This window comes from Panthera uncia (genome assembly GCF_023721935.1).
Source record: "Panthera uncia isolate 11264 chromosome A1 unlocalized genomic scaffold, Puncia_PCG_1.0 HiC_scaffold_17, whole genome shotgun sequence".
NCBI classification, from domain to species: Eukaryota; Metazoa; Chordata; class Mammalia; order Carnivora; family Felidae; genus Panthera; species Panthera uncia.
The window spans coordinates 92825071-92850868 of NW_026057577.1; the positions used below are offsets into that span (position 1 = coordinate 92825071).

The 25798-nt window shown below is 34.8% G+C and overlaps 1 protein-coding gene across 3 annotated transcripts in view; it reads right to left on the reverse strand.

Annotated features, from left to right (window-relative positions):
• Positions 1 to 25798, reverse strand: part of RANBP17 (RAN binding protein 17) — a 330781-nt gene that overhangs the window by 288741 nt on the left and 16242 nt on the right. For 2 of the 3 annotated variants that reach the window (XM_049647786.1, XM_049647787.1), the window contains exons 4-12: positions 20816 to 20982; positions 17707 to 17772; positions 13068 to 13172; positions 11237 to 11402; positions 8411 to 8484; positions 5812 to 5931; positions 3765 to 3911; positions 2768 to 2940; positions 567 to 760 (exon numbers count right to left, since the gene is read on the reverse strand). In XM_049647786.1, the coding sequence (XP_049503743.1) occupies positions 567 to 760; positions 2768 to 2940; positions 3765 to 3911; positions 5812 to 5931; positions 8411 to 8484; positions 11237 to 11402; positions 13068 to 13172; positions 17707 to 17772; positions 20816 to 20982 (1212 nt within the window). The remainder of the gene's footprint in view (positions 1 to 566; positions 761 to 2767; positions 2941 to 3764; positions 3912 to 5811; positions 5932 to 8410; positions 8485 to 11236; positions 11403 to 13067; positions 13173 to 17706; positions 17773 to 20815; positions 20983 to 25798) is intronic. The other variant, XM_049647789.1, reaches the window with a different exon arrangement.

The window sequence follows — 25798 nt, forward strand, 5'->3', positions numbered from 1 at the left end:
ATTTTTTAAAAATGTGAAAAATATATTTATTTAATTTTATTCCCTGCAATGTTCCTGAAAGGATTTAAAGGGACATTCAGAAATAAATAAACCCTCCTTCAATAAAGCATTAAAGAAAAATAATGAGGAAAGTGAGGATTCAAATGTAATAGTAAACTAAAGCCATAGTGAAGGATAATACACAAATGCAAAACCATAATGAGGTATTATACAATTTTTTATTGGATGAAATTGGGCTTTGAATTTGCAGTCAACTACAGCAAAGAAGAAAACATGATTAGTTAAAAGATAGTTACAAGTTAATGAACTCTACTCAAATACCATTATCAGCTTTCCTTGATACCGATTCCAGAGAAATACTTCCCATGTATCTTATAAATGAGAACTGAAAATTAACCACCAGGCAACCAAAATACCCAGAAGGCTAACAAAATTAATGGCTTATTAGAGGACGAGGAATTGGGGGAAATACATAAAAATAATTTGCAGTAAAAGTATTAAAGTGATTAATGAAGCTACTTAAAATTCAACATAATACCATATATAGTCATACAAAGTTTACTGACCTTCCTGAATTGCCATGTCCACAGTTATCCCAGAAGCTGAATGAAGAAGCTTTTGGTAATTCTGCGCATTTTGGTCAAACAACTGTACAAGAAGAGTGCACGTCTTTTCATATTCACATCTGCTGACAGTGCACAACTGTTCCAGCTGCTGAAACACAGTAGCAGTGTCATCCAGTGGATCATCTAAATTATCTCTGCAAATATATAAGAACAAGTTCACAGCCAACATTAGGATGTGATATACATTTTTTAAATGTGATAAGCTTCTATTCACTACAAATAAACTTTATGTTAAACAAAAATTCCATCATGGATAAAGAAAAAGAAGACAAATGGATTGGAAAGTAAGAGATAAAATACCTATGTTCGAAGACGACATGATTGTACACATGAAAAATCCCAAAGAAACCATAAAACAAGCTACGATTACTTACAGATGAGTTTACCAAGGTCCTAGCATAACAGGGTCAATATATAAAACTCAACCACATTACTAATACTAGCAATGAACAATTGGAACTTGACATTTAAAAAACTGCATGCTCCAAAGAAATCAGAAAAAAATCTAATTCATTAAACCTAATTAAATATATATAAAATTTGAAGGCTTAATACAACACAACACTAAGCAAAGAAATCACAAAAGAGCTAAATAAATTAAAAGATAAACATGATTATTGACTGAAAGACCTGATACTGCCGAGGTATCAATTCTTCCCCCAGGTTAATCTACAAATTTAAAGCAATCCTAATCAAAATCTCAGCAAGATTTTTTGATAGATACAAGACAATCCTAAAGTTTACATGGGAAAGCAAAGGAAGTAAAAAAACCGAAACAACTGAAAAGGGGAAACCAAGGTAAAAGACTCACACTACCTGATTTCAAAGCTTATAGGGCTACTGTATTCAAGACAGGGTACTGGCAGAAGGAAAAATATATAGATTAATGAGAACAGAGCCCAGAAAGCACACATGTGGTCAATTAATTTTTGAAAACAGTATAAAGGCAATACAATGGAGAAGAGATAGTCTTCTCCACAAATGATGCTGGGATAATTGGTCACCCATAAAAAAAACAAAAAACAAAAAATAACTTCAAGCTATCTCATATAAAAATTCACTCGAAATGGATCACAGAAGTAAATGTAAATTCTAAAACTATAAAACTTATAAAAGAAAAGATAAAAGACGAATTGAACTTCACTTAACTCTAAAACTTCTTCGAAAGACTATGAAGGAAATGAAAAGGCAAGCTATGGATTAAAAGATAATATTTACAAAACACATACAATAAAAAGATTTGTGATCTCATATATAGACCTCTTAAATCTCAATATAATAAACAACCCAATTTTAAAAAAGGGCAACAAATTTAACAGGTGCTTTACCAAATAATATATACAAATGGTAAATAATATTGGTCATTAAGAGAATGCAAATTAAACCCCAAATGAGGTACCACTACACACCTATTAGAATGACTAAAATTTAAAAAAAAAACTGACAATATCAAGTGCCGATGAGAATAAAGGGCAATTAGGTCTCTCATACATTGCTGGTGGGAATGCCACCTTGCAAAACAGTTTGGCAGTTTCTTATAAAGTAAAACATACACTCACCATGCAACCCAGAAATCTGCCACCTACACATTTACCCAAGAGAAATAAAAACTTACGTTCACACAAAAACCTGCACAGCAATGTTTATAGCTGTTTTATTCATAATTGACAAAAATGGAAACAACCCAAATGTCCATCAACGAGTGAATGGATAAACAAACTGATATATCCAGGAAATGAAATACCATTCAGCAATAAATTTTAAGAACTCCTGATACAACATGGAAGAATCTCAAATGCATTATGTCAAGTGAAAGAAGCTGAACTAAAAGGCTATATATTATATCCATACAGCATTCTAAATAGGCAAAAACTATAGGAAAACAGAACAAGTAAGTAAGTGCCAGAGCCTGAGGGTGGAGAAAGGACTGACTATAAGGGACACAAAAGAACTTTCTGGTGTGATGAAACTAGTCTCTATCTTGACTGTAATGGTAGTTATACAACTATATGCACGTGTCAGAACTCATAGACCTATTCACTAAAAAGGGTGATTTTACACTAGGTAAATTATACCTCAAATTTTTTAAATTCTAAGATGCAAAAGATAAAAATACAACAGAAACATTTAGTTTTCAATACCTCACAACTATGGCAACAGATTCCAAGCGAGAAGTGATAAAGGCCTTCGTGATTTCTGGTGCATAAGTGTCTAATAAGTGGGGCTCAGTTGATTTCACAAAAGGAACTGATGCTACCATCCTTTGCCACAGAGTTAATAAATAATGAACACTGTTGGGAGCAAATTCCCAATGCTACAAAGAAATAAAGCAAACGTTATTTAAAATGACATATCTTCTTAGAATTAAGAATAAGACAGAATTACTAAACACAGATTTTCTAAACAAAATTACTAAACACAGACTTTACAATTAACTTTTACTCTGATCATATAACCAATCATCATTAACATAGCAAATTTTGTAAATAAATGCAAAAAAGCATAAAGAAGAAACCAATAATCTCTCATTCTACCACCCAAGGGTGATCACTATTAAAAGTTGGTGTGCTTCCTTCTAATCTTTCCATGAATATTTTTCAGAGTTCATATCATGTGGAAAATGTGGTTTTAAAGCTTCCCCCCCCAACTTATAAAAAGAATTTTCCAAAAAAACTTTAAAAAATGTCTTTTATTTCTTCACATAAATTTTACTATAGGGGCGCCTGGGTGGCTCAGTCGGTTAAGCGGCCGACTTCGGCTGAGGTCGTGATCTCGCCATCCGTGAGTTCGAGCCCCGCGTCGGGCTCTGTGCTGACAGCTCAGAGCCTGGAGCCTGTTTCGGATTCTGTGTCTCCCTCTCTCTGACCCTCCCCCATTCATGTTCTGTCTCTCTCTGTCTCAAAAATAAATAAACATTAAAAAAAAAATTTTTACTATAGCTTCTCAACTCATTCTTTAGTAGATACTCAGATAGCCTCTAAATGTTTATTATGTTACAATGAACTTTCACCTAAAACCCTGGAATAAGTATTTTTAGCAAAGCACTCTAACAAATGTTAAAAGTCCCCACCATCTCTTACCAAGAAATTGTTCTAAAAAGTATCTACTGTTTAACATCAATTATATGTTTTTATTTACCTGCAGGCTAGTAATGGTAAAGTTAGCAATCAATCTGATAACTTCAGGATATTCCTTCACCATAACTAATTCTCCCAGCTGATAATTTGTCTTTAAACGAGCCAAAAATCGGCAAAATTCATGATAATTACCTGGATCAGACAAACCCTAAATTATGAGACAAAAAGAAAGGCTTTTTAAAATATTTAAAAACAAACCAAGCTAATGACTTATCACTAAAATTCCAAGAGTATTTTATTAAGTTTTCCAGTTTTCATGGGTACATATGGTACTTTGTGTCACCTGAGTACATCATTAATGAAAGAAAACAAATGATTCCTGTTGGATTTAATGTTGGCATCAATGATTAAAATAAGGAATCCAAAGTAGAGGATCTGGAAAAAGCTTTCCTCTGTGATGACTAAATCATGTTTAGGAACCCAGAGTATTACAGAAAAAATTTGCATGTGTGCATACATGTCTGTGTGTGTGCACATGTATGTGTACTGTGGCTTAAACACAAGTCAGTAGAAGACTTGAAAAATATTTAAGATGAAAATTAAGAATGGGTTCTTGAAACCCTGGAAAAGAGCAATACCAACTGATGAACTTAAATGGTATTTGTGCATACACAACAGAAATTTCTTTTAATTCAATAAATATTTATTGAGTACCTATAGGCATTGAGCCCTCAAGCAACTCCTTGTCCCTAAGTAAAGTCATTCAAAACAATTATTACAACGTAGGGCAGAAAGTCTAACAGAAGTACTATAAGACACAGAAGTAACCTCAGAGAAGGAAAGGTTAAAAAGGAAGACCAAGAAAGAGGCCCCCCAGTTGTCTGTGAGAGCTCCTTGAAGACAGGACACCAGTGTTATCTTTATAAAAGTTTGAACATTTTGTTTGCATTGTAGCTGGCATGACAGAAACTTCAAAGAGTATATGTTTAATACTCAAAGAGTTTCTAAGAAATTTCATTCATATGGGCTCCAAGAAAATATAAAACAGTATCTAATTATTAAGGACAAATTACAAAAAGATACTTCATACTAATAGATCTTTTACTACATGATTGTAATTCTAAAATAATATAATACTCAAGCCAACTTTTACAGACATGAAACATGAACATGAGGAGGCTGGAAAACCAGTTAAAACAGTTATCTGATATTACCATATTATCTTTCACATACTAATTGATGACAGTGAGTTAAACAACTAAAAATTTTGACATACATTAGTAAAATCCCATTTATCAACAAGACATGTAAATTTCTTAATTCCGCTATCATTGAAAAAATAAAGCAATAGCATAACACCTAAAATACTAAAATACTCCTGAGAATGACATACAAAATCAATTGCTCCTTAGCTAGCAAGCAAATTTTCTTTATGTACAGGTACTATATGTCCTCTCAAAAGTTATTAGTAACTAAGAGACAGATAAATCTCATTAAATCATTTAACATTTTAAAATCCATATGTTAAACCAAAGACAAAATAAAAAGCAAAACAAAACATGTTATTGAGGCAGTCAAAATCACTAATTAATAATGGCTTTGCAATTCTCTGAAATGAACACTGCAGTTAATGTATAGGAAAGGTTTTTAAATCTACAAACTCTTATTTGTCCACAAGAGGGCAAAAAGACATAATTTCAAAATTTAAAGCCACTTACTCCAATATTAACATTCAGATTTATATTAAGTCTTCAGAAGGTAGATATAACTCCGAATTAATTACTTTAGTAATTTAAGAAGTACAAGCAAGCAAAGAAATGCAGTACAATGGTGTAAAGCAGAAGCATAATAAGATATATACCTTCTATTCTTATTCACCTAAAAAAAAAATGGAAAAAAATAAAAAAGGAAGAACACAGAAGTGTATCAGGAAAGCATCCATTTTTAAAAACTGTCCATTTCTACTATAAATGAGATCAAGGGAAGATGGATATGACAGTTCATGTTTCTTCCAGAATCATAATCAAATCATGAGTTTATTACACACCTTTCAGCAGAAAAACTGTATTTCTATATACTAAGTATTAATTAAATTACTTCATAAATACCTGAGGGTTTTCAAGTATCCTTTTTACTCCCTTAATTAAATTACCAAGGTACTTGGCACGTTCAGGACTGCTAAATAAGGACCTTCTTGTAGAAGCAAACTGAACTAAACATGAAAGTGCCTAAAAATAGGAACAACAAAATTCATTTCAATTTTAAAAGTAACTATGGCCACATGTAAGGAGCACGAGTCTTTACATAAAAAATATTTTTTAATTTTTGTGATACAAAAGCATTATAGAATCTAGGAACCCTGAAAGCTACACATCATCAATCACCATCACTACCCATAACCCTTTAACTCCACCACTAAAATTTCTGTTTGTGTGTGTTCTCTTTTAATATATTGCCATATATGTATGCCAGAGCAACTTGGACATACTCAAAAGGCTCCCAGTTGCTTCTTATGCCCACCTCTGTTCATGAACCAATAAAACAGGTGTTCTACCAAAATTAAAATATGGTTTTGTGGTAGAGTATGTTTAAGAAATACTGTACATTCTGTACTGTGGTATCCTGTAAGTGGGGGAACTTTACTTCAGTGTAACTTGGTGTAACTTTACTTAATCCAGCATATCCCAAATTTATTTGGTGATGGTACATCTTACCCATACCATCCATTAATATCTTGAGACACAATTTGGAGAATACTGCTGGAAATATCGATATTCTATAAAAATTCCAAAAAAATATCAATGGTCTAGTTATCTTCCAAAAGTTAATACTTTACCAGACAATTTTACTACTTGGGTTCTTAATTCTACTACTGAAAACCATCTGAAGCCTGTTTGATCATTAAGTGAGTGGCCCAAAACTGGCAACTTTTCAGGCCAAACGGCCCTCATAAGTTTTGTTTTGGTCCACATATGTTTGTTTGCCCACTTTATAAAACAAAAAAAAAATAGAATTAGTGGCTAAATATTTAAATATTTCAATTAAGAGACTTTACATAATGTCTGGCTCTCCTAACAAAGGTGAGAACATGGACAAGAATCAGAGGACGGCCTTTTTAGATGTTCTCTAGTTGGCCACAGTCCTTACTGTTTTAAACAAATAAAAAACCAAAAACTCCTCAGGCAATTTTGGTGTGTAGAAGGTTTGGGAACCACTAGTGTATCAAAAATATCCAGGATGGGGCTCCTGGGTTGTTCAGTCAGTTGAGCGTCCTACTCTTATTTTCAGCTTAGGTCACGATCTCACAGTCGTGGGATCAGGCCCTGCGTTGGGGTCCATGTTGGGCATGGAACCTACTTAAGATTCTCTCCCTTCCTCTCTCTCTGCCTCTCTCTCTCTCTCTCTCTCAAAACAAAACAAAACAAAACAAAACAAAACAAAACAATACTCAGGGTCTGGGGGCCAAAAACACCTGGGTTTGAATCTCAGCTTCATTATTTAGTTTGCTGCCCTAAAGAAATTCCTTTAAGCCAGTATGGGTCTGTTTCCTTGTCAACATTGTGAGGATAATAACACTTACCCTGCAGGGCCGCTCTGAGGATGAGGTGAGATAAGCACCTTATAGTAGGTCATGCCCAATAAATGCTAGTTACTTTCTGTTAAAGCAGTTGTTCCCCACTTAATTTTTTAAGCACCAGTAGCTTGTTTGTTTTATTCCAAAACATAATTATACATGAAACCATGGTTTTTAAACAACTAAAAACAAAACTATTCTGGTTAAAAGACAGAAGCCTGAAACTCTGTGGCACCATCTGGAAACATGAGTGTCCTGTGGAACCCAGTTTAAAAACCACAATCTTTAAACTCTAGATGGGAGAGCAGACAAGTTTAAAAAAAAAAAAAAAAAAAAAAAAAAAAAGAGGCAGAGTATTTTTGTAAGTCTATTCCTCCCTTCTAGGCAATAACAGATTTAAACAAATACACCACTGATTTGTACTTTAAGTCTGTAGTATCTTTATTCATGAAATGGCAATTTCAGAATCCCCCAACTTTACATCTATAAGCTTAGATATTAAACTGACAACTTTTTCCTTTTTTTTTTTTTTTTTTCAGTCTTGCTGGTCTCTGTTGTAGATTCCACAAAGACAGGTTCACAGTCTCAAAGTTACTCTATAACCAAAGAGTTTTAAGATTTTTAAAGTACATGATAGAATTTAATTCAAAAAATAAATGAACTGGAGTGATGGACACAAAATCACATGAGCAGATCCCCTTTGTTTCTCAGTCAGAGATAACTGTTGGGGGCTGCCTGGCAAGCCTAGGGCATGGATGGTTGAAGAAGAGTTAGAGAGAGGGGAGGAATAGGGAAGGTAACAGATGGTATGGCCAACTACTGGACTGAGGCCCAGAAGAAGGGACGGGGACTGGGTAGAAAGTAAGGTACACTTAGAGGCTGACAGGTTTTCTTGGCTCTGGGCAGGAGCTAAATCAAGAGTCAGAGGTTCTGGGTTCACCCATCAAATGGAATGCACTGGTGACTTACACAGAATTGGACAAACAGCTTAAGTAATATAAATCCCAGGAGACGTAAGAATTTCTTGAGAGGTAAACCCAATCAAGAATGTAAATTTTTACAATAAATATATACTACCATTCGATAAAGATCATAGATACTTTTTAATGAAATAATGAGTGAGTTTTACTTACTAATTGAGATAGTAGTGGTGGAAGTGAATGATACAAATTGAAGAAAAGATCCAATGTTTCTGGTTCCAGGAAAACTGAAAAAAAATTATTTTCTTATAGCGTTACTTCAATTCTTAACGTAATCAGTAAGACTTTATCACACAAATGAGAACTCCAAGACCTCTGCATGTGGCCACTCTTTCCAGTTAGGCTTAATACCTTCTTAATTCCTTTTAATTCCTAGCTATTTTCCTTTGAAAGATGAAATAATACAGAGATAGAAACCAATTAGCTAAAATGCTGCTTATTTTTATGAAGCATCTACAGTTCTTACTGGGAGAATCTTCTCACTATTTTCATTTGTATTAAAGTAATATAAATGTTTAAAAATGCAAACAGTATCAAAAAGAATATTAAAAAGTGTATAATAAAAAACAGCTATACCTTACCCCATTCCAAGTACCTTTCAACTCTTATCTACACTTACATACATATTTCCAAATAACAAGCTATATGAATATTTCTTTATTTGTTTTACTTAAACTATCAAATAAATTCCTGTTACAACTGATGAGGCTTTAGCCCATACCACAATCTGTCCTCTCTCAACAACCATCCAGTATTACTAACTATTTGGGATTAAATCAATTCTAAGTGTTTACATTTATTATGGCTATATAATGTTAGCAACTGAGCCAAGGAGTACCCTATAATTATATTATATTTCTAACACTCTCTGGATTTAATCATAGCCTCTTTTTTGCGATTAGTTGTAGATCTGTCACTAATTCCTTCCAAATGCTCAACCAATTTGTAAAATGTTCTTTATGCTATTTTCCACATGATCAATAGCATCAAATAACCTATAATTTCCATTCCCACCCCTACCCTACCTCCTAAAGCCTTCAACTTGGGACTGGTTGTTTCTAAATTTGTTAAACAATTATCTTCTTTTTATGTCTGTTCATTGTCATCTTGTGTTAAAGCTCCTTTTTCACAAACCCCTTACCTTCCACATTCTTGGTTTGTATATCAAGTAACTTTCAGAGAGCATATACATAAAGGATAAATTCCAGGAGGATGTGCATGTCTGAAAATGCCTTAGTTCTACATTTCAGTCTAGTTTGAAAATTATTTCCCTTCAGAAGTCTGGGCAGATTACTCCATTGTCTTCTAGCTTCCAGTGCTAATAGTGAGGAGTCTATTATCATTCTTAACCCCAATCCTTTGTAAGCAACTTATTTTTCATCTCTGTTAGATTTTAGGATCTTTTTATCATCATTATTCCCATATGATTATAATTGTGAAGCTTAGCATTTATTTTTTTCATTCATGATGATAGGTACTTGATGGGACCTGTCAATCTGAAAATTTATGTTTCAGTGCTGAGAACTTTTTTTGATATTATCTGTTTGCAAATTTTCTTCTGGGTTTTTTCCCCCCTATCCTCTTTCTTAAACTCCTAACAGATGCCAGATCTCCTAGTTTCATGCTCTAACATTCTTGTATTTTTCTTTTCTCGTATCAAATCTGTTTTCTTTTTTGTTCTACTTTCTGCGATATTTCCTTAACCTTACCTTCCAACTCTTTTACTAAATGTTTTATTTTGGCAGCTGTATTTTATACTTGGAACATTTTCTGAACTTGCCTTTTTAAAACAATATCCTATTTTTGTTTCAGGGATGTGTTCCCTTTTCTTATCTCCCTGGGGATATTAACTATACTTTTCTGAAGTTCACTCTTACTCTTTACTTTCTTTCTACTAAACTCTCCTTTTGAAAAAAATAACAAAAACTTTTTGGGGTAATTATAGATGCATCTGCATTTGCAAGAAACAATACAGAGAGACTCCATGAGCACTTTATTCAGCTTCCTCCAAAGGCAAGTTCTTGCAAAACTGCAGTACAGTATTACAATCAGGAAATCACATTGATACAATTCATCAATCTTATTCATATTTCCCATTTTTACATGTACTCATGTATGTATGTATGGGTCTGTGTGTGTGTGTGTGTGTGTGTGTGTATGTGTGTGTGTAGTCTGTGCAATTTTATTACATTTGTTAGTTCATGTATTCACCATGATACCAAGGATACCAGGTCTCTTTTAAGTGTTTGTTTTGATTAAAACAGTTCAAAACAGAACTTCCATATTAGAAGTTTTCACAAAATCTGTAGTGTTTCTCTACTGTATCTAAATCCCTGAATATCCAGTTTAATTTCTCAAGGAAAAAAGGTCTGCTCTTGGGAGATAAGAGGGAAGTGCACACGGGAAGAAAAGGGAAAAGGTGGTCACCTCATTGCACAGGTGGTAGAGAAGATCCTGGGGACTTTGTGCAGAATACAGACTTTTTACCAAGCCCTTTCAGCCCTGTTCTTCACTTCTGACTTCAGGAATACCCTAGTGCCATCATCTTTCTACAATGTGTGAGGGCAGATCACCTTGCTTTTTCTTGGTATCCTTCTCTGTAAGAGAGGAAGTTGCAATTCTGCTCTGCTAAGTCAGTTACTCTAATTTCATTCTCTTCCTAACACTGAAAACTATGTTTTCTCTATAGCCTTTCCCACTTTATCTGAACATTTCAAAACAGAACTCTTCATTTTCCTTCCCAAATCTGTTTCCCCCTAACTCTAGAACTATCTTTCCTATTTTCCAATATCAAAATATGGAAATTCCTTTAATATGAATTAGAGAAAACAGATTTCACTGCTGGTATCTTGTGTTACAAATCTTTCTGAATTTTTTGATTGTCTAACAAAAACTAGAGATAACTGCACATGTGGCAACTCTACTTCTTAATTCTGTGCCTTTTACTCTGCCATGTCTCACACTAAACTTTCTTCTTACTTGTTCTCCAGGTTGTTGGAATCTGCACTGTGCAAAGATCATCGGCAGATTCGTCTGCTGAACTGCCAATGAAGTCAAAGTTAAGGCAGTTGAGGACCAGTTTCAAGACCTGCATTACTAGATTTTGTTGACCTTGATCCTGAAGATTTAAAGGTTTGGCCAACACCTGAAAAAAGTTGAAAGTCAAGTAAAACATTAGGAAACATGTCAATAAACAAATTCTCAGTTCACTAATGTAAATAACTCTTCAATGCCAAATTAGAATTAGGAAAAAAAGTTTGCAAAGTTATGTTGTTGTATACATTAGAAAAAGTTGTAAAATCACTATCAACAAAAATCTACAATAGACTATTTTCAGGTTTTATTTTCTCAAATGAGAATAAGACTTTTTACACTTAACTGCAAACTATAGGTCATCTTCTAAAGTTATAAAAAGTAACTCAAGGACAAATACTTTACACAGCACAAATGTATAAATCTATGGGATTTATTAGCTCAAAGGTTGCTTAGAACAGCTGAAAATATACTATTCTTCAAGTGGGGGGAACTTCACATATAAATGATCCACATTCAGCTAACAAAGGTTGTCAAGCTGTCTGAATGAAAGACACTCAACAAACTTCTGGAGAATAATCCTGACCATACCCCACTTCCTGAACCCCCAACCCCAAATATCCATTCTGACACAACCAGAATAGATACATCTACTAAAGACACACTGTGAAATATTTGTGGAGGAAATGATATGAAGGTTAGGATTCTGCTTAAAGAATAACACACAAAAAAGGAAAGTTGTTAGAAAAGTACAGAGATGAAACAAGACTAGTCATGAGTTGTTACTGCTTAATTGGTTCATTGGTCCAAGGGAGTTCATAATACTCTTCCACTTTCTTTTGTATATGTTAAAATTTTCCATACAAAAAGAAAAATTTAAAAATAATAGAAGGTCGGGGAGCCTGGATGGCTCAGTGGGTTGAGACTTCAGCTCAGGTCATGATCTCATGGTTTGTGAGTTCGAGCCCCACATTAGCTTGAGCTGTCAGTACACAGTCCCTTCAGCTCCTCTGTCCCCCTTGTTCTCTGCCCCTCCCCCACTCATGCTTTCTCTCTCAAAAATAAATAAACATTTTTAAAAATTTAATTGAAAAAATAATAAAGGGTCTTTCCGTCCGGCTAACTCTAGAAGTTATCATGTTACTATACCACAGAACTGAAATAATTAGCAACTCCTGCTAACTGGAACATACTTTGGGAAATGCTATACAACACCAATTAAAAAGCTTGAATAGCATGGTGGAATCCCTATATTATAAGCAAACACAATGTAATTATGAATTGTACTATCCCTAATGCTCGAACAGGGCACCAAGTAGCAAATGGGAAAAGTATTATTTCCCAAAGAAATTATTAAAGCTAACTGTCTTGGCTCACCTATGAATAAATATCAATAGTTGATGAATTAGGAAAACTTACTCTCATTTCATTGTTCATCTGCATCCCATTAAAATACAAGCAACTAAAATAAACTAAGTCTCAATTAGCTTCTGCAATAAATACTCTATTAGTAGGAAGGCAATGAAACTACTACCTAAAGATGGGTTACTAAATTCCCTTTGGATTTTGTTTTATTATATCCCTATTAAATAAAAGTGAATTTTTTGGAAACCTCTTACAGATCTGTAGAAATCTACTGTACTGAAATTAAGATTGTTCACAGCAACTCTTCCAAAGACAGAATGGGGGTTGGGGAAGGGGGATTCATTTGAAATTCTTTTGGAACTTAAATCTCCTAAATACCCTAAGTAGGATACTGAATTACTGAATAACTTACCTCTTTTAAAAGAGAGCATGCTAGCACTAAAATGTCTTTGAGAGAAGTGTCACGAAATGAGGTAGCTATTTTTCTGTGTTTTGCTGAAGGTCTAGAATAATCAACCTAAAAAGATCAAGATGGTTTAATCAGACTTACCAAACAGCAAAGCAAAACTTTACAAGAAAAGGAATGGAAATAATGATTAAAGAAGCATACAGACTTAAAAGAGCTTTTAAGAACCTACTGAGATAAGTGCCTTGCCTAACGTTACTCAAAAAGTTCATGGCAGACCCACAGTTAGAACCCAAGTTTCTGGACTGTTTCAATTCCGTGCTCTTTCTACAAACCCTACCAATCCCCAAATTAAAAACCAGAACTGACCATACTTTCAGAGGCAATATGAACACAGATTATTAAAAATTAGGTAGTGGGGCATCTGGGTGGCTCAGTCAGTTGAACGTCCAACTTCAGCTCAGGTCATGATCTCGTAGTTCATGGGTTCGAGCCCCTTGTCTGGGTCTGTGCTGACAGCTCAGAGCTTAGAGTCTGCTTCGGATTCTGTGTCTCCCTCTCTCTCTGCCCCTTCCCCACTCACGCTTGGTCTTGTCTCTCTCTCAAAAATAAAACATAAAAATTTTTTTAAGTAACAGATACTATGACTACCAACTCCTGAACCATGTACCATTTCACAAGAGGCGAGTAACAACTTCCCTATTCCTCAGATTCCATATGTAAAATGACAAATCTCTAAAATAATCTTCAAATTCTAACTTTCTGTGATTCAGTTACCATAGAAAAATTCTTCATACAAAAATAGTATTCCTCTTATACACTAGAAATGTCATTGGTTCATATATCCTTGGTGTTTTATAAAGAAACCAAGGCAGGGGTGCCTGAGTGGCTCAGTTAAGCATCTGACTTCCACTCTGGTCATGATCTCATGGTTTGTGAGTTAGACCCCGCATCGGGCTCTGTGCTGACAACTCAGAGCCTGGAGCCTGCTTCCGATTCTGTATCTCCCTCTCTCTCTGCCCCTGCCCCACTCATACTCTGTCTCTCCTTAAAAAATAAATAAACATTTAAAAAAATGTTAATAAAAAAATAAATATATGGTCAACACTATACTATTTAATGCCATTAAATCTTCCATTTATCAAGAGCAAACAGCAAACAAAGTTGAAGTCTGATACCCACGTGATCATTAACACCATGGGCTACAGTCACTATAGCATTCCTTTTGCTATGTGATAGAAGAAAATAAACCATTTTCTTTTACTAATGCTTATAGATTTAAAAAAAAGCAGTGATCTCAAAACTGATTATCTGATACTTGCTAAGCTCCATCATACAATTTAGGCTATACTTAAATGCCACATTTACTTACAGAAACATGAAACATAACAGAAGTACAAAATGATTCCAGAAAATAGCTACTGGAATCTGTAATCAATATGCAAGATTCAAATTAGCATTTCCAGCATTATTCCCCTCTTTTCAATCAAATTTCAATCAGTTTGTCTCTCCTAAAATATTTCCCTCAATATAAAAAACCCTTTCGCTAATACAAATTAATAGTAGCATACAGTACTGTAATTTGTGAAGTCCTCTTCACATATTATTTCACTTAATTCTCAAAGTAACCTGTGAAATATGTATTATCCTCTGTTTACACATGAAAATTAAAGTTTATAGGCACATTGTCTTAGACCAACCTCTCATTACCACCGTATCTGTAACAGGAACAGAACGACCTTGGGTTTATAGAGCACTTGTATTTACCAGGCCGTAGAGCTAGAAGTTTATCTAATCTTAACAAGATCCATGGAAGGTGTCATTCTCACTTTCCAGATAGTGATATATATATGTAAGTTCAAAGATGTTCAGAAATTTGTCCAAAGTAGTAAGCAACAGAGCTAAAACACAAATCCAGTCTTATTTCAATTATCTTCAAGGCCTATCAGCTTATTTTATTTGGGTTAATCATGTAGATATCCATTTTTTTGAGAAGAGGGATTGTACATCTATTTTCTACCATCTATGCCTCTACAATGTAGGCAAAGGATATTTTACTTCTTGTTGAATAACCTCCAGGAACAGTAGGAACAGTAGACTGGCTTCTAAAAACACAAGACAGTATATAATCCTCTTTTAGGAAACCTCAAGTTTAGATGCTTTTCTTTAAAAATTCCATCTTGTTATTAACACTATGAATTTACCTGGCTCACATTTAACAATGATAACATTGACTTAATTCATGCATTGCAGATCTCCCTGCTGCCTAATTCAGAAGTACTGTACCTACCAAATGCTCGCTGAAATGATAAATGCCATAAAATTAGGCTAAGTAAAATGTGTCCACAAAAGCCATATATTTTCCACAATACAAAGCCCAAATCACACTTCAGACCTTGAAGCTTTTTTCAAAAGGCACTTGGTTCTATACAAGATAAGCTTGGAACATCTTGTGCCAGAAAGTAAGAAAATATTCAAAAATGGTGAGTGAATGTCATTAGACATAGAAGCTAGCTTGAAAGGGTTCCTCCTGGCCAAATCTGGCAAAATTTGAGCATCAAACTATAATGTTAGTAACAAGTTATAACCCATTACATAAAATAGGAAACCAAGAATCCATACTGATATAAATAAGTGAATAAATTAAAAGTCTGGTGAGGAATGGGTATTTTCAGAGTCTTAAAATACTTATTATTTACAAAGAACAAAAATAAACCTACAATTGGAAAAGCCTAGTAGAAACCATCTTAATCAAGTAACCAAAGTAAACATCATTAGTAATGTAACAAATCAAATCATGTACTTCCTGACTGGAGGCAATGAGAAGATCACACACTATCATTTCTGTGATATTCCTGACCAATGTGCATAATCTGAATCTAATAATAAAGAAACATCAGGCAATCCCAAACTGAGGGACATTTCACAAAACAACAGGTCTGTAATTTTCACAAGTGTCAAGGTCATGAAAGTGAGGGAAAAAGTGAGGAATTTTTCCAGACTGATGAGGAACATGTCAAACAAGGCGCACGATCCCAAACTGGTTCCTTTCTTGGACAAATGGTGAAACTCAAATAGAATACGAGGATGATAGTAATATGCCAGTGTTAGCTTTCTGATTTTCATGGTCTTATTATAATTACATAGGAGAATGTCCTTGTATTTAGGAAATACACTCAAGTATTCAGGGATCACGTTGGAAACTTAGTATCAAATGGCTGAGAAAAAATTTCTATGTATTATACTCACAATTCTTCCGTAAGTTTGAGATAATTAAAAAAAAAAAAAAACTTGGTTGCTCTTTGAATCACACTTTTATTAGAATTCTATATCACCCAGACTTGTCTCAGTAATCATCTAAACACCCGTAAACCCTTACTACGAGAGCAGTCTGTAGCCCTATCATGCTATGAAGTAGGAAATGAAAAAAAAAATTCTGGTTTTAAGATTAGCAAAAAGCTGATGGTTGTGTAAGCTACATGATGCATACATGGGGTTGTTGTACTATTCTCTACATTCTTCTGAGATAAAATATTCATACTAAAATTATTTTTAAATGTATTTTTAAAAAAGAAAGCTCCAGTTCTTTAGACATATTTATAGAGCCTAATAGGATTAGCCAAAGTCCTTGTCATAACATCCCTGTTAACACAATAACTCGTTCCAGGTACTATTGTTATCTGCCCTGGAGATAACATACATAGCTACTGGCATACATCCGTTAAGGCCAGAAATCTTTACATACACTAGGGCAGAGGAGTCAAGGAGTAAGTTCTGTGATAAACAAAGAGAGCACTTTAAATTTAAGATATCCATCCAGTAAAACTAGAAACACTTTCTAATTCTGGACTGAAGTTGAAAATAGTTATTTTGGGTGATCTTTTTTTTTATGCACAGGAACTATATGAACACTCCAAAGAGAGTTGGCAAGTGGTCCTGGATATGTAAGCTTTTCCTATTTATACACATACACACACTCACACACACATGCATATACACAAACACAGACTGTTCAACATGACAACAGTTTTAAAATATAAATACTACCTTCATTCCCCCTTATTCTGACATTATCCCACAAAGAACCCAACTTCTGCTTTTGTTCTGTTTAGAACTAAGTACAAAAGTGAACAGAAACAGGTGACGATGTACTCAGCTGCTGAGCTCATAAAGGCACTGTTGGGGGGAGGCATAGCTTCTGCAAACTCTCCTTGGTACAGGGTGAAAATCCATGCTAGCAAGTGGCAAAGTGCCAAGAGGCCTATTCTTTGAGGAGTCCTGCTGTGTACTCATTGTCAAGAATCAATTCACCAAACTATCTTTTATTTGTAAGCAAATAAGGGCCTGTTTCTCTTTATACAATTTATTTCTTATGGTTAGTATATTATTATATACAGAGGCTACAAGGACAATTCACCAACTGCCATGGAGCAAGGACCGTGTCTAATTCCCTTTTCTTTGCAGTATTTTACACTATGGCTGTTACTTTCAATAACAATAAAAATGTTCCAATACCCAATTATCCCACCAATAAAATAAATGAAAGAAAGACCATTATTCAGAGTTTTATGCCACACAAACATTTTATATGAAAGCACCAGCATTACTTAGCAAATTTCATGTCACTATTAGATGGAAGGCTTACCAGGTTCATTTCCTGAGTCAGCTCTGAAAGGATAATTACTCCTATTATGCAGTGCTCCACAGTACCCTATGGAGAAAAATAACCAAGTGTACCCTAAGTAACTGTAAACAAATAATTAAACACTGAAATATCACATTTTCTTAATAATATACCTATTAAAATATGTAGAAAAATTGCTATGAGGTTCACAAAAATAATTTCAGGTTCATTTTTTCAAGGATAAATTTAGGTATACAGAGTTGATTAAGGAAGAATGTTCACCCACCTTAGAACTGTACAATACTCTACAAAATGTTTTCAGCACCTAGGACTTATATTAAACTAAACCTTAAAATACAAGACTTTAGCTTAATACTTTCCATAAGACTGTGAATGAGCATGAACCAAAAATGTTTTTTAGTTCTATAAATTTGCTTAAAGGCTACTGAGATAGCTGCACTCAATATATAATTAATAAATAGCTTAGGAATTAATTTAAATCCCTCAATCTAATATCAGATAAGATCACTTAGGCCCTTTTCATATTATTTAACAGTGCATGTGTATGCATTTATTATGATATCTATAATGAAGGCATCTAAAGTGTCCAATGCACTGGGGTAAATACATGACTATCAATATGGAATACAGTTTCATAGCCTCTATAAAGGTTTTAATTTAATCAGCTTCCATTTTAAGCTCAAAAACTTCCTTCAAATCAAAATTCAGATTCTACATGCACCATTACAAACAAATCACCTTATTGTAAAATCACACGAGAAGCATAAACGTAAAAAATGTAACATCTAATTATAGGGTAATCATAAAAAAGCATTACCACAGATGACAAATTTTTCAAGTCTTAGTTTTATAGTTGGCCATTCCTTCTATTTATTATCTCAGGATAAAAAAACAAAAGAAACATCCCATAATTGTTGCATTTTAATTCTTTACGGTCCTTCACAACAATCTGCACCGTTTGAACTGAATCACAGATTTCCTGTTAGTGAATCGTCCATCTTCTGTGTACACCAGGTCAACGCTCCTCAAAGTGTTGTTCCCTGACCACCAGCTGGTCGTCGGCAAATTTCATTCTAATCCGAGAATGGCTAGGTACTGGTTCATGACCAGATAAAAGAGTTTGCACAAGAATATAAAACAGCTAAGTACCTAATAAGTACACTGCTTAATTTAGTTGGCATATTTTTCATAGCAAGTCTTTCTCAGTGAAGGAGGTATCATGTTGATTTACATTCTGCTCTGTATCTTGTGAATCAGCAGTGTGAACAGACTGCCACAGAGGACAGTAGGCTCTCCTGGGTATGTATATAGAAAGGAAGGCCATAAATGTTTGCAATGTGGCAGCAATAAGGCTGCAATAACAGAAAGAAGATGTACAAAACTTGAGGCCATTAAAGATTTAGCAAATTTAAAATAATTTTTAGTACAAAATTCACAGAAGCTGTTAATACCCAAAGGAACCATGTGGTACTATATTTGAGTACTTAAACATTGAAGTCAATTGCCTTTCTCATGACTCAAGGTTAGGTTAAGTCCTACCCAGAAAGCAAGTGCTTTTTTTTTTTTTGTGATACTTTAATAAACTTGGAAGACAAAACATTTTGCTTCTTCTGGTTTTCCAAAAATTGACAAAAGCACACTAAAGCTCAACTTAAGTTCAAGTTACCAGCCACTGGAAAGAGGGTTCAAGAAATGTTAGCCAACAAGAATGACTTCATTCTATTCTATTCTATTCTATTTATATTAATTTTTATACATATAAAAAAAAAAACAATAACTCAGAAGTCTTTTCTTCTCTATGTCAATGATTCTTGATAGCTGTGTGTGATCTTAGTAAATGACAAGAGAGAGCTGTATTTTGTTAGCCAAAATTACGAGCACAACTCAACACTGAGAAACTCATTTGTCCCTGAATAAACTATCTCTCTGCCCCAGGGCTGCTCTCCGCAGGGCTAAAAGTACATTTATTTCTCTGAAGGTTTAGATGATCAAATATTTGCTAACCAGGGTTTTTAAACAATACGAATAAAAGAGAAGCAGCAGAGTCTAGTGTTTCATATTCTGAGGTTTCTAGAATTGCACTATATGGTAGAGTTACAGCTTATGCAGGGATATACTGCGTAAGAAGTAAAATCTCAGAAAGCCCAAATTGCCCCTAATTGCCAATAAACCAATACTGAACCATCTCTCAATCCAAACCGCCAGTTTTTCCTCAAGAACTGTAACAGATCACTGCTTCTGCAGCAGAGCAGCAGCTAAAGTACATTTCTCGCAATTAGGGATACCGTTTGGATGAAAAAATACGTATCTTTAAATATCTGAATCATCCTGAGCAAGGCAGGACGGTCATCCTAAGAGGTATGCGGAGACTGGAAAGAGCAGATTTATATTTCCCCTATCACACCTCAGGACATGTGATACTCTGTGGAAAGGCAAGTGGAATCACCAGCACAATTTAGATTAGTGTCCTCTGGCTTATTTTTATTTTTATTTTTTGCAGTCCAAGTATCTGAATTCGCATAAGTTAAATGTGCCTATAACTTGAATCATTTAAGCTAAAAATATTCTTGAGAAACTAATATAGCCAATGTGGTATGATGTAAACGTTAAATATATCTCTTAAGTCAGAAAACTTGTTAAAGCGCTAGTTCTATGCTTTACTAGGTAGGTCACTGTGCAACCGTATGCAATTTACTTAACTTTCCTAAGCTTCAGTTTTCTCACTGCAAATGAAACCCACTTCACAGAGATGTAATGAGCATTACATCATGTAATACATAAAAAAGATTGTTTCATGTATATGTAGCACACAGACTAGCATGTTAGAAATGACAGAACATGTCTTTTTGAAATTTTCTAACTTTTGTGTATTTTCTAATTTTCTGATGGTTTCTAATATAATTTGCATTCTTCTGGTTTGGAAATTTTATAATGGCATGATCCTCATTTACTGCCAATAAAAAAATAAAGGGCCCAGAGGATAAGCAATAAATCATAATTAATATGGTACTGGTAGCCAGAGAACAAACCATACAGCTTTAAGAAAAGAAGTTTTCTAAACCAAAAAAGCAACTTGCAATGTTCTAATAATATAATTAGGCCTTCTTACCTGAAGGAACTTCTTCACATCAGCAATAATTTCTCTGAAGACAAACTGGTCTTTCTGAACCTCAAACCATCCCAATTTGGTGATTTTAGCAATGACTTGAATTAGAGCTTGGATAACAAAGGGCACCAGCTTGGGTTGTGATGCCACATAATTAAGAATGTAGTTTCCTGTAAGAAAATATTCTGTGATCATTTGGACTTCTCAGTAACATAATATGAATCATGTGAAGAAAAACAGCTAGTTTTTGACAAAAAGCCAATCCCTTTCTCCAAGATACATTCTTACTTATACACTTATTTCTGCTATAATGCTGACAGTGAAAAAAGGATATTTGCTCCAATTCGGTTTATGTATTAGGGGATAATTTGAGTATAATGAGAATGTCACTTTTGTTTTTACATGCTTTCAGGTAGAAAAAACTGCCAGGTGAATATGAAAACGGCAACCAGGCCTAATGAAGCAAACCACACGAACTGCACTCTTCAAACATCTAGTAGCTAGGTCAGCTCACCTCATGTGTTATCAGCCTCATGCATCCTTCTCTGCTTTGATACTTTTCCATCTTATTTCAGATCACCTTCCTTCCCTACTTCATTATTGCTCACAACCCTTCTGAAGTCCATATCCACAAACAAGATTCAGGTCTTCAAGATAAAATGCTTGTTTATTATACTATTTAAGTATTTCTCAACCATTCAACATGTGTAAAACTCTACTACCCTTTTATTAGATTTCTTTTCTTTTAACGTGTCACTGACAAAGTGCTTGAGTTTTATTTCCATATCCCACTTCTCTCATGAGCTCTGTGGCTTTATTGCATGATGATGGCATAGAATGCATGGCTAAGATGATGGCTAAGAATGCATATGTCTTGCTATAGAAAAACTGTATGCTATCCTGTTTATGTGGCATAAAAAAATACGAATAGTATGGTATGATAAAATAAGTATGTAAATTAAGGGAAGTATGAATAGAATAGTGAATTAATTCTTGGAACAAAGTTAATATATCAAAATCACTAGAAGTGGGTAGCAAAGTCAGCTCTGAGCTTCTTAGTGGATCGAGCAGTTGGGTTTAGGTAACAAATATACTAAAAGTCTAACAGAAAGACACAAGAAAAAAATTTTTTAAAAACAAAAGATTCCATTTCTACTTTGGCCTCAAAGGCCAGCAGGCCACTGGAGAAAAGAGTGATGAAAAGGTAAATACCCCAATATTTAACTAAAAATAGCTTTAATGGAAACAACTTCAAAATCTAAGAACACTTTCAATAGTTATCCTTGACAGCTGTAGTGAGATTCTTGACGCTAAAAAAAAAAATTCTCATGACTACCATATTTCAACCTTAATTGTTATTAACATCAAGATTATATAATTATACAAATAAAAAAATTAGACATTATTTTTTTAAAAGCACAGATTTTCCTAGAATTTTCAGATGTTTTTCTTTGTTTTTTGCTTTGTTATGTTTTGTTTTGTTTTTTTGGAGAGGGCATATGTGTGTGTGAGCTAGGGAGGGACAGAGGGGAAGAGAGAATCATTTTTTTTTTTTTAGTGCTTATTTATTAAGAGAGGGAAAGAGAGAGAGAGAGAGAGAGAGAGAGAGTGTGTGTGTGTGTGTGTGTGTGTGTAAGCAGGAGAGGGGCAGAGAGAGAGGGAGACACAGAATCCGAAGCAGGCTCCAAGCTGTCAGCACAGAGCCTGACGCGAGGCTCAAACTCACGACCCACAAGATCATGACCTGAGCCGAAGACAGACACTTAACTGAGCCACCTGAGTGCCTCCAGATTTTCCCAGAATTAAGATAAATTGGGAAAAGGTTTTTCCTACAGATTCAACTAATATAGATATCCTAAGCTTCATTACTTGAAATATTTATTTCAATAATGAAGCTTAAGAAGATGATGCTGCTTCCAGAATATTAAAAACTAATCTGGTTTATTCAGTTCCAATTATTTTTATTATCTTGAAAATGTTTAACCTGGAGGGGATGTAAGGAATCCATATGTGGCTAATGGCAACCACTAGAAAGATAATCTCAAAATAATAGAACAACCAAATAGGAGACAAACCACCTTCCACATTTTAGCTATGCACCAATAAACACACCCTCCCAGAACTCCCAAGTAAAGGCACTGGCTAACATGTTTATTATCTAAGACAGAAAAAAATGTAATAGACCACATTTTTGTTATTTTAGCTGAATGCTTTACAAATATCCGCATGTTATGCTTTTTACATAAACTTTAACAGTGCTCCAGTTTCGTGTCGACGGTAACGACCAAGTAAAACAACACCAATCTCATCATCACCAGCCCCAGATTAACAGGGAAAAGCCATACCAAGAAGAACATGAAATCTTCAAGAAGATACCCAGGAGAATGAAATAAAACAGCTAAAAAAACCTCCCAGACAAAAGTTAATAGAGAGTTGGAAAGCTATCTACTAGAGGCTCTCTGAGTGTCGAATACTGTGTAACAGCACCATTTAGCAATTTTGATGCATGTCAGAAGGGCTTCCTGGCAAACTCCTTATGTGGCTCTCATAGCAATGTGAAGATACTGCTATTATGCTATTATTACTATTATCTTGTTTCTTAGGTAAAAGATATGAAGGTCAGAGAGGTGAAATAACTTGTCACAGTGGCCGAACTGGGACTAAGTCAGGCTGTTGGGTTTAAGTTTTTGTGTGTTTATTGCTTCCAAATACTGACCAAACCATATATATTACTAGTAATGAGTAACTCAAAACTGTAAGTCCAAACTTGCAAACAGTCTTTGGAGTTTACTATCATTAGACTGATGTTTTTGGTATTACACATTATGGGAATTTAATATGAAATACTACTTTTTGACTGCCTAACTGAACTCGAGTAAAAAAGAAAATGCCACAAAGTCTATCAAAAAGCATATAAAAAGAATCTAAAGGAAAAGGGGAAAGATTTGATCTCTCCTTTGGTCCCTAAGGCTAGCATCATATTTTAGAAAAAAGTAAAAAGAGAGGGTGAATACCTCAATATTTAACCAAAAAATTCTTGATGAAAATAACTCCAAATTCTAAGAACACAAAAATCTATAAGCTGTGCCTAGAGAGTCAGCTAAGGAAATATTTGGAGAGAGAGACTGCATGACACAAAAAGAAACTACCATAAGAAGATCAAGATAAAACTTATGAGGTGAAGATGTGGAAAAACTGGAGCCTTCACACACCGCTGGTGAGAATGCAAAATGGTACAGGCACTTTGGAACACAGTTTAACAATTTCTTTAAAAGTTAAGCATGGGGCGCCTGGGTGGCTCAGTTGGTTAAGCACGTGACTCCTGACTTCGGCTCAGGTCATGATCTCAACAGTTTGTGGTTTCAAGCCCTATGTCGGGCTCTGTGCTGACAACACAGAACCTGCTTGAGATTCTCTCTCTCTCTCTCTCTCTCTCTCTCTCTCTCTCTCTGTCTCTCCTCCACTGGCACATGTGTACGCACCCTCCTCTCTCTAAAAATAAATAAGCTTCAAAAAAAAAGGGTAAGCATAAACTGGGGCTCATGGTTGGCTCAGTAGGTTGAGCATCCGACTTTGGCTCAGGTGATGATCTCACAGTTCGTGAGTCTGAGCCCCCATCCGGCCCACTGGTATCCATGCAGAGCCGGCTCCGGATCCTCTGTCCCCCTCTCTCTCTGCTTTTCTCCTGCTCACACTCTCTCTCTCAAAAATAAATGAACATTAAAAAAAAAAAGAAAAGAAAAGTTAAGCATAAACTATGATGCCTGGTAGCTCAGTCAGTTGAGGATCTGACTCCTGATTTCGGCTCAGGTCATGATCTCACAGTCATGGGATTGAGCCCCGCATTAGGCTCCACACTGAGCATGAAGTCTGCTTGAGATTCTCTCTCTCTCCCTCTGCCCCTCTCCCCTACTTGCATGTGTACTCTCTCTCTCTCTCCAAAAATAAAATCATTTTTTTATTTAAAAAACAAAAGTTAAGCATAAACTTACTTATGACCCAGCAATTCCATTCCTAAGTATCTACTCAAAAGAAAGGAAAACATATGTCCACACAAAGATTTGTATGTCAATGTTTACAACAGCACTATTCATTGTAGCCAAAAAGCAGGAACAACCCCAATGTCCATCAAGTAGTGAATGGACAACAAAAGTTCAAATATCCATGCAATGGAATACTACCCTACAATAAAAAGGAAAAAAAATATTGATATATGCTACAACATGGGTAAATCTCAAAAACATTTTGCTAAGTGAAAGAAGTCAGATGCATATGGTATGATTTTATTTACATGAAATGTCCACAAAAGGTGAATCTATAGAGGCAGAAATCATCTTAGTGGTTGGGGGTATAAGAGCAAGACTAAACGAGCATGAGGGATGTTTTGGGGATGACAGAAATGTTCCAATACTGAGCTGTGATGATGTTCACACAACACTATAAATTTACTAAAAATCACTCATTATACACTTAGAACAAGTGAACTTTATGATATATAAATTACAACTCAATAAAGCTGTTTGAAGGGAAGGAAGGAAGAAGAGAGGACTATTTCATATAGGTAATTAAACTTAAGCTACACTTTAATTTGAACAGAAGATGAAAAGGACCACTTCCAGACTAGAGAAACAACATAAGAAAGGCACAAAAGCAAAAATCACATGGCACAAGGTGAAGATCTTCTGGCACAACTATCAGGCTAGTACCAATGAAGACACATGGCTACGAGAATCATCCATTAATTAAAAGCTCATAAAGGGACTTCAGTACTAAGCTGTGGAAATGGTATTTAACTGATAGTTAAAAATAGTGTGATGAATACAGAGAACTGGCAACAGAGTTAATGTTGGAAAGTAATGAGATATATAGTCTGGGACCATATCATAAAAAACAGCATTTTTGAGATGATGTAAAGGCAATGTGACTGTTGAGGCAATTCTTCACATTTTCTGCTTTAACTGCACGCCAATTATCCTACTGACACAT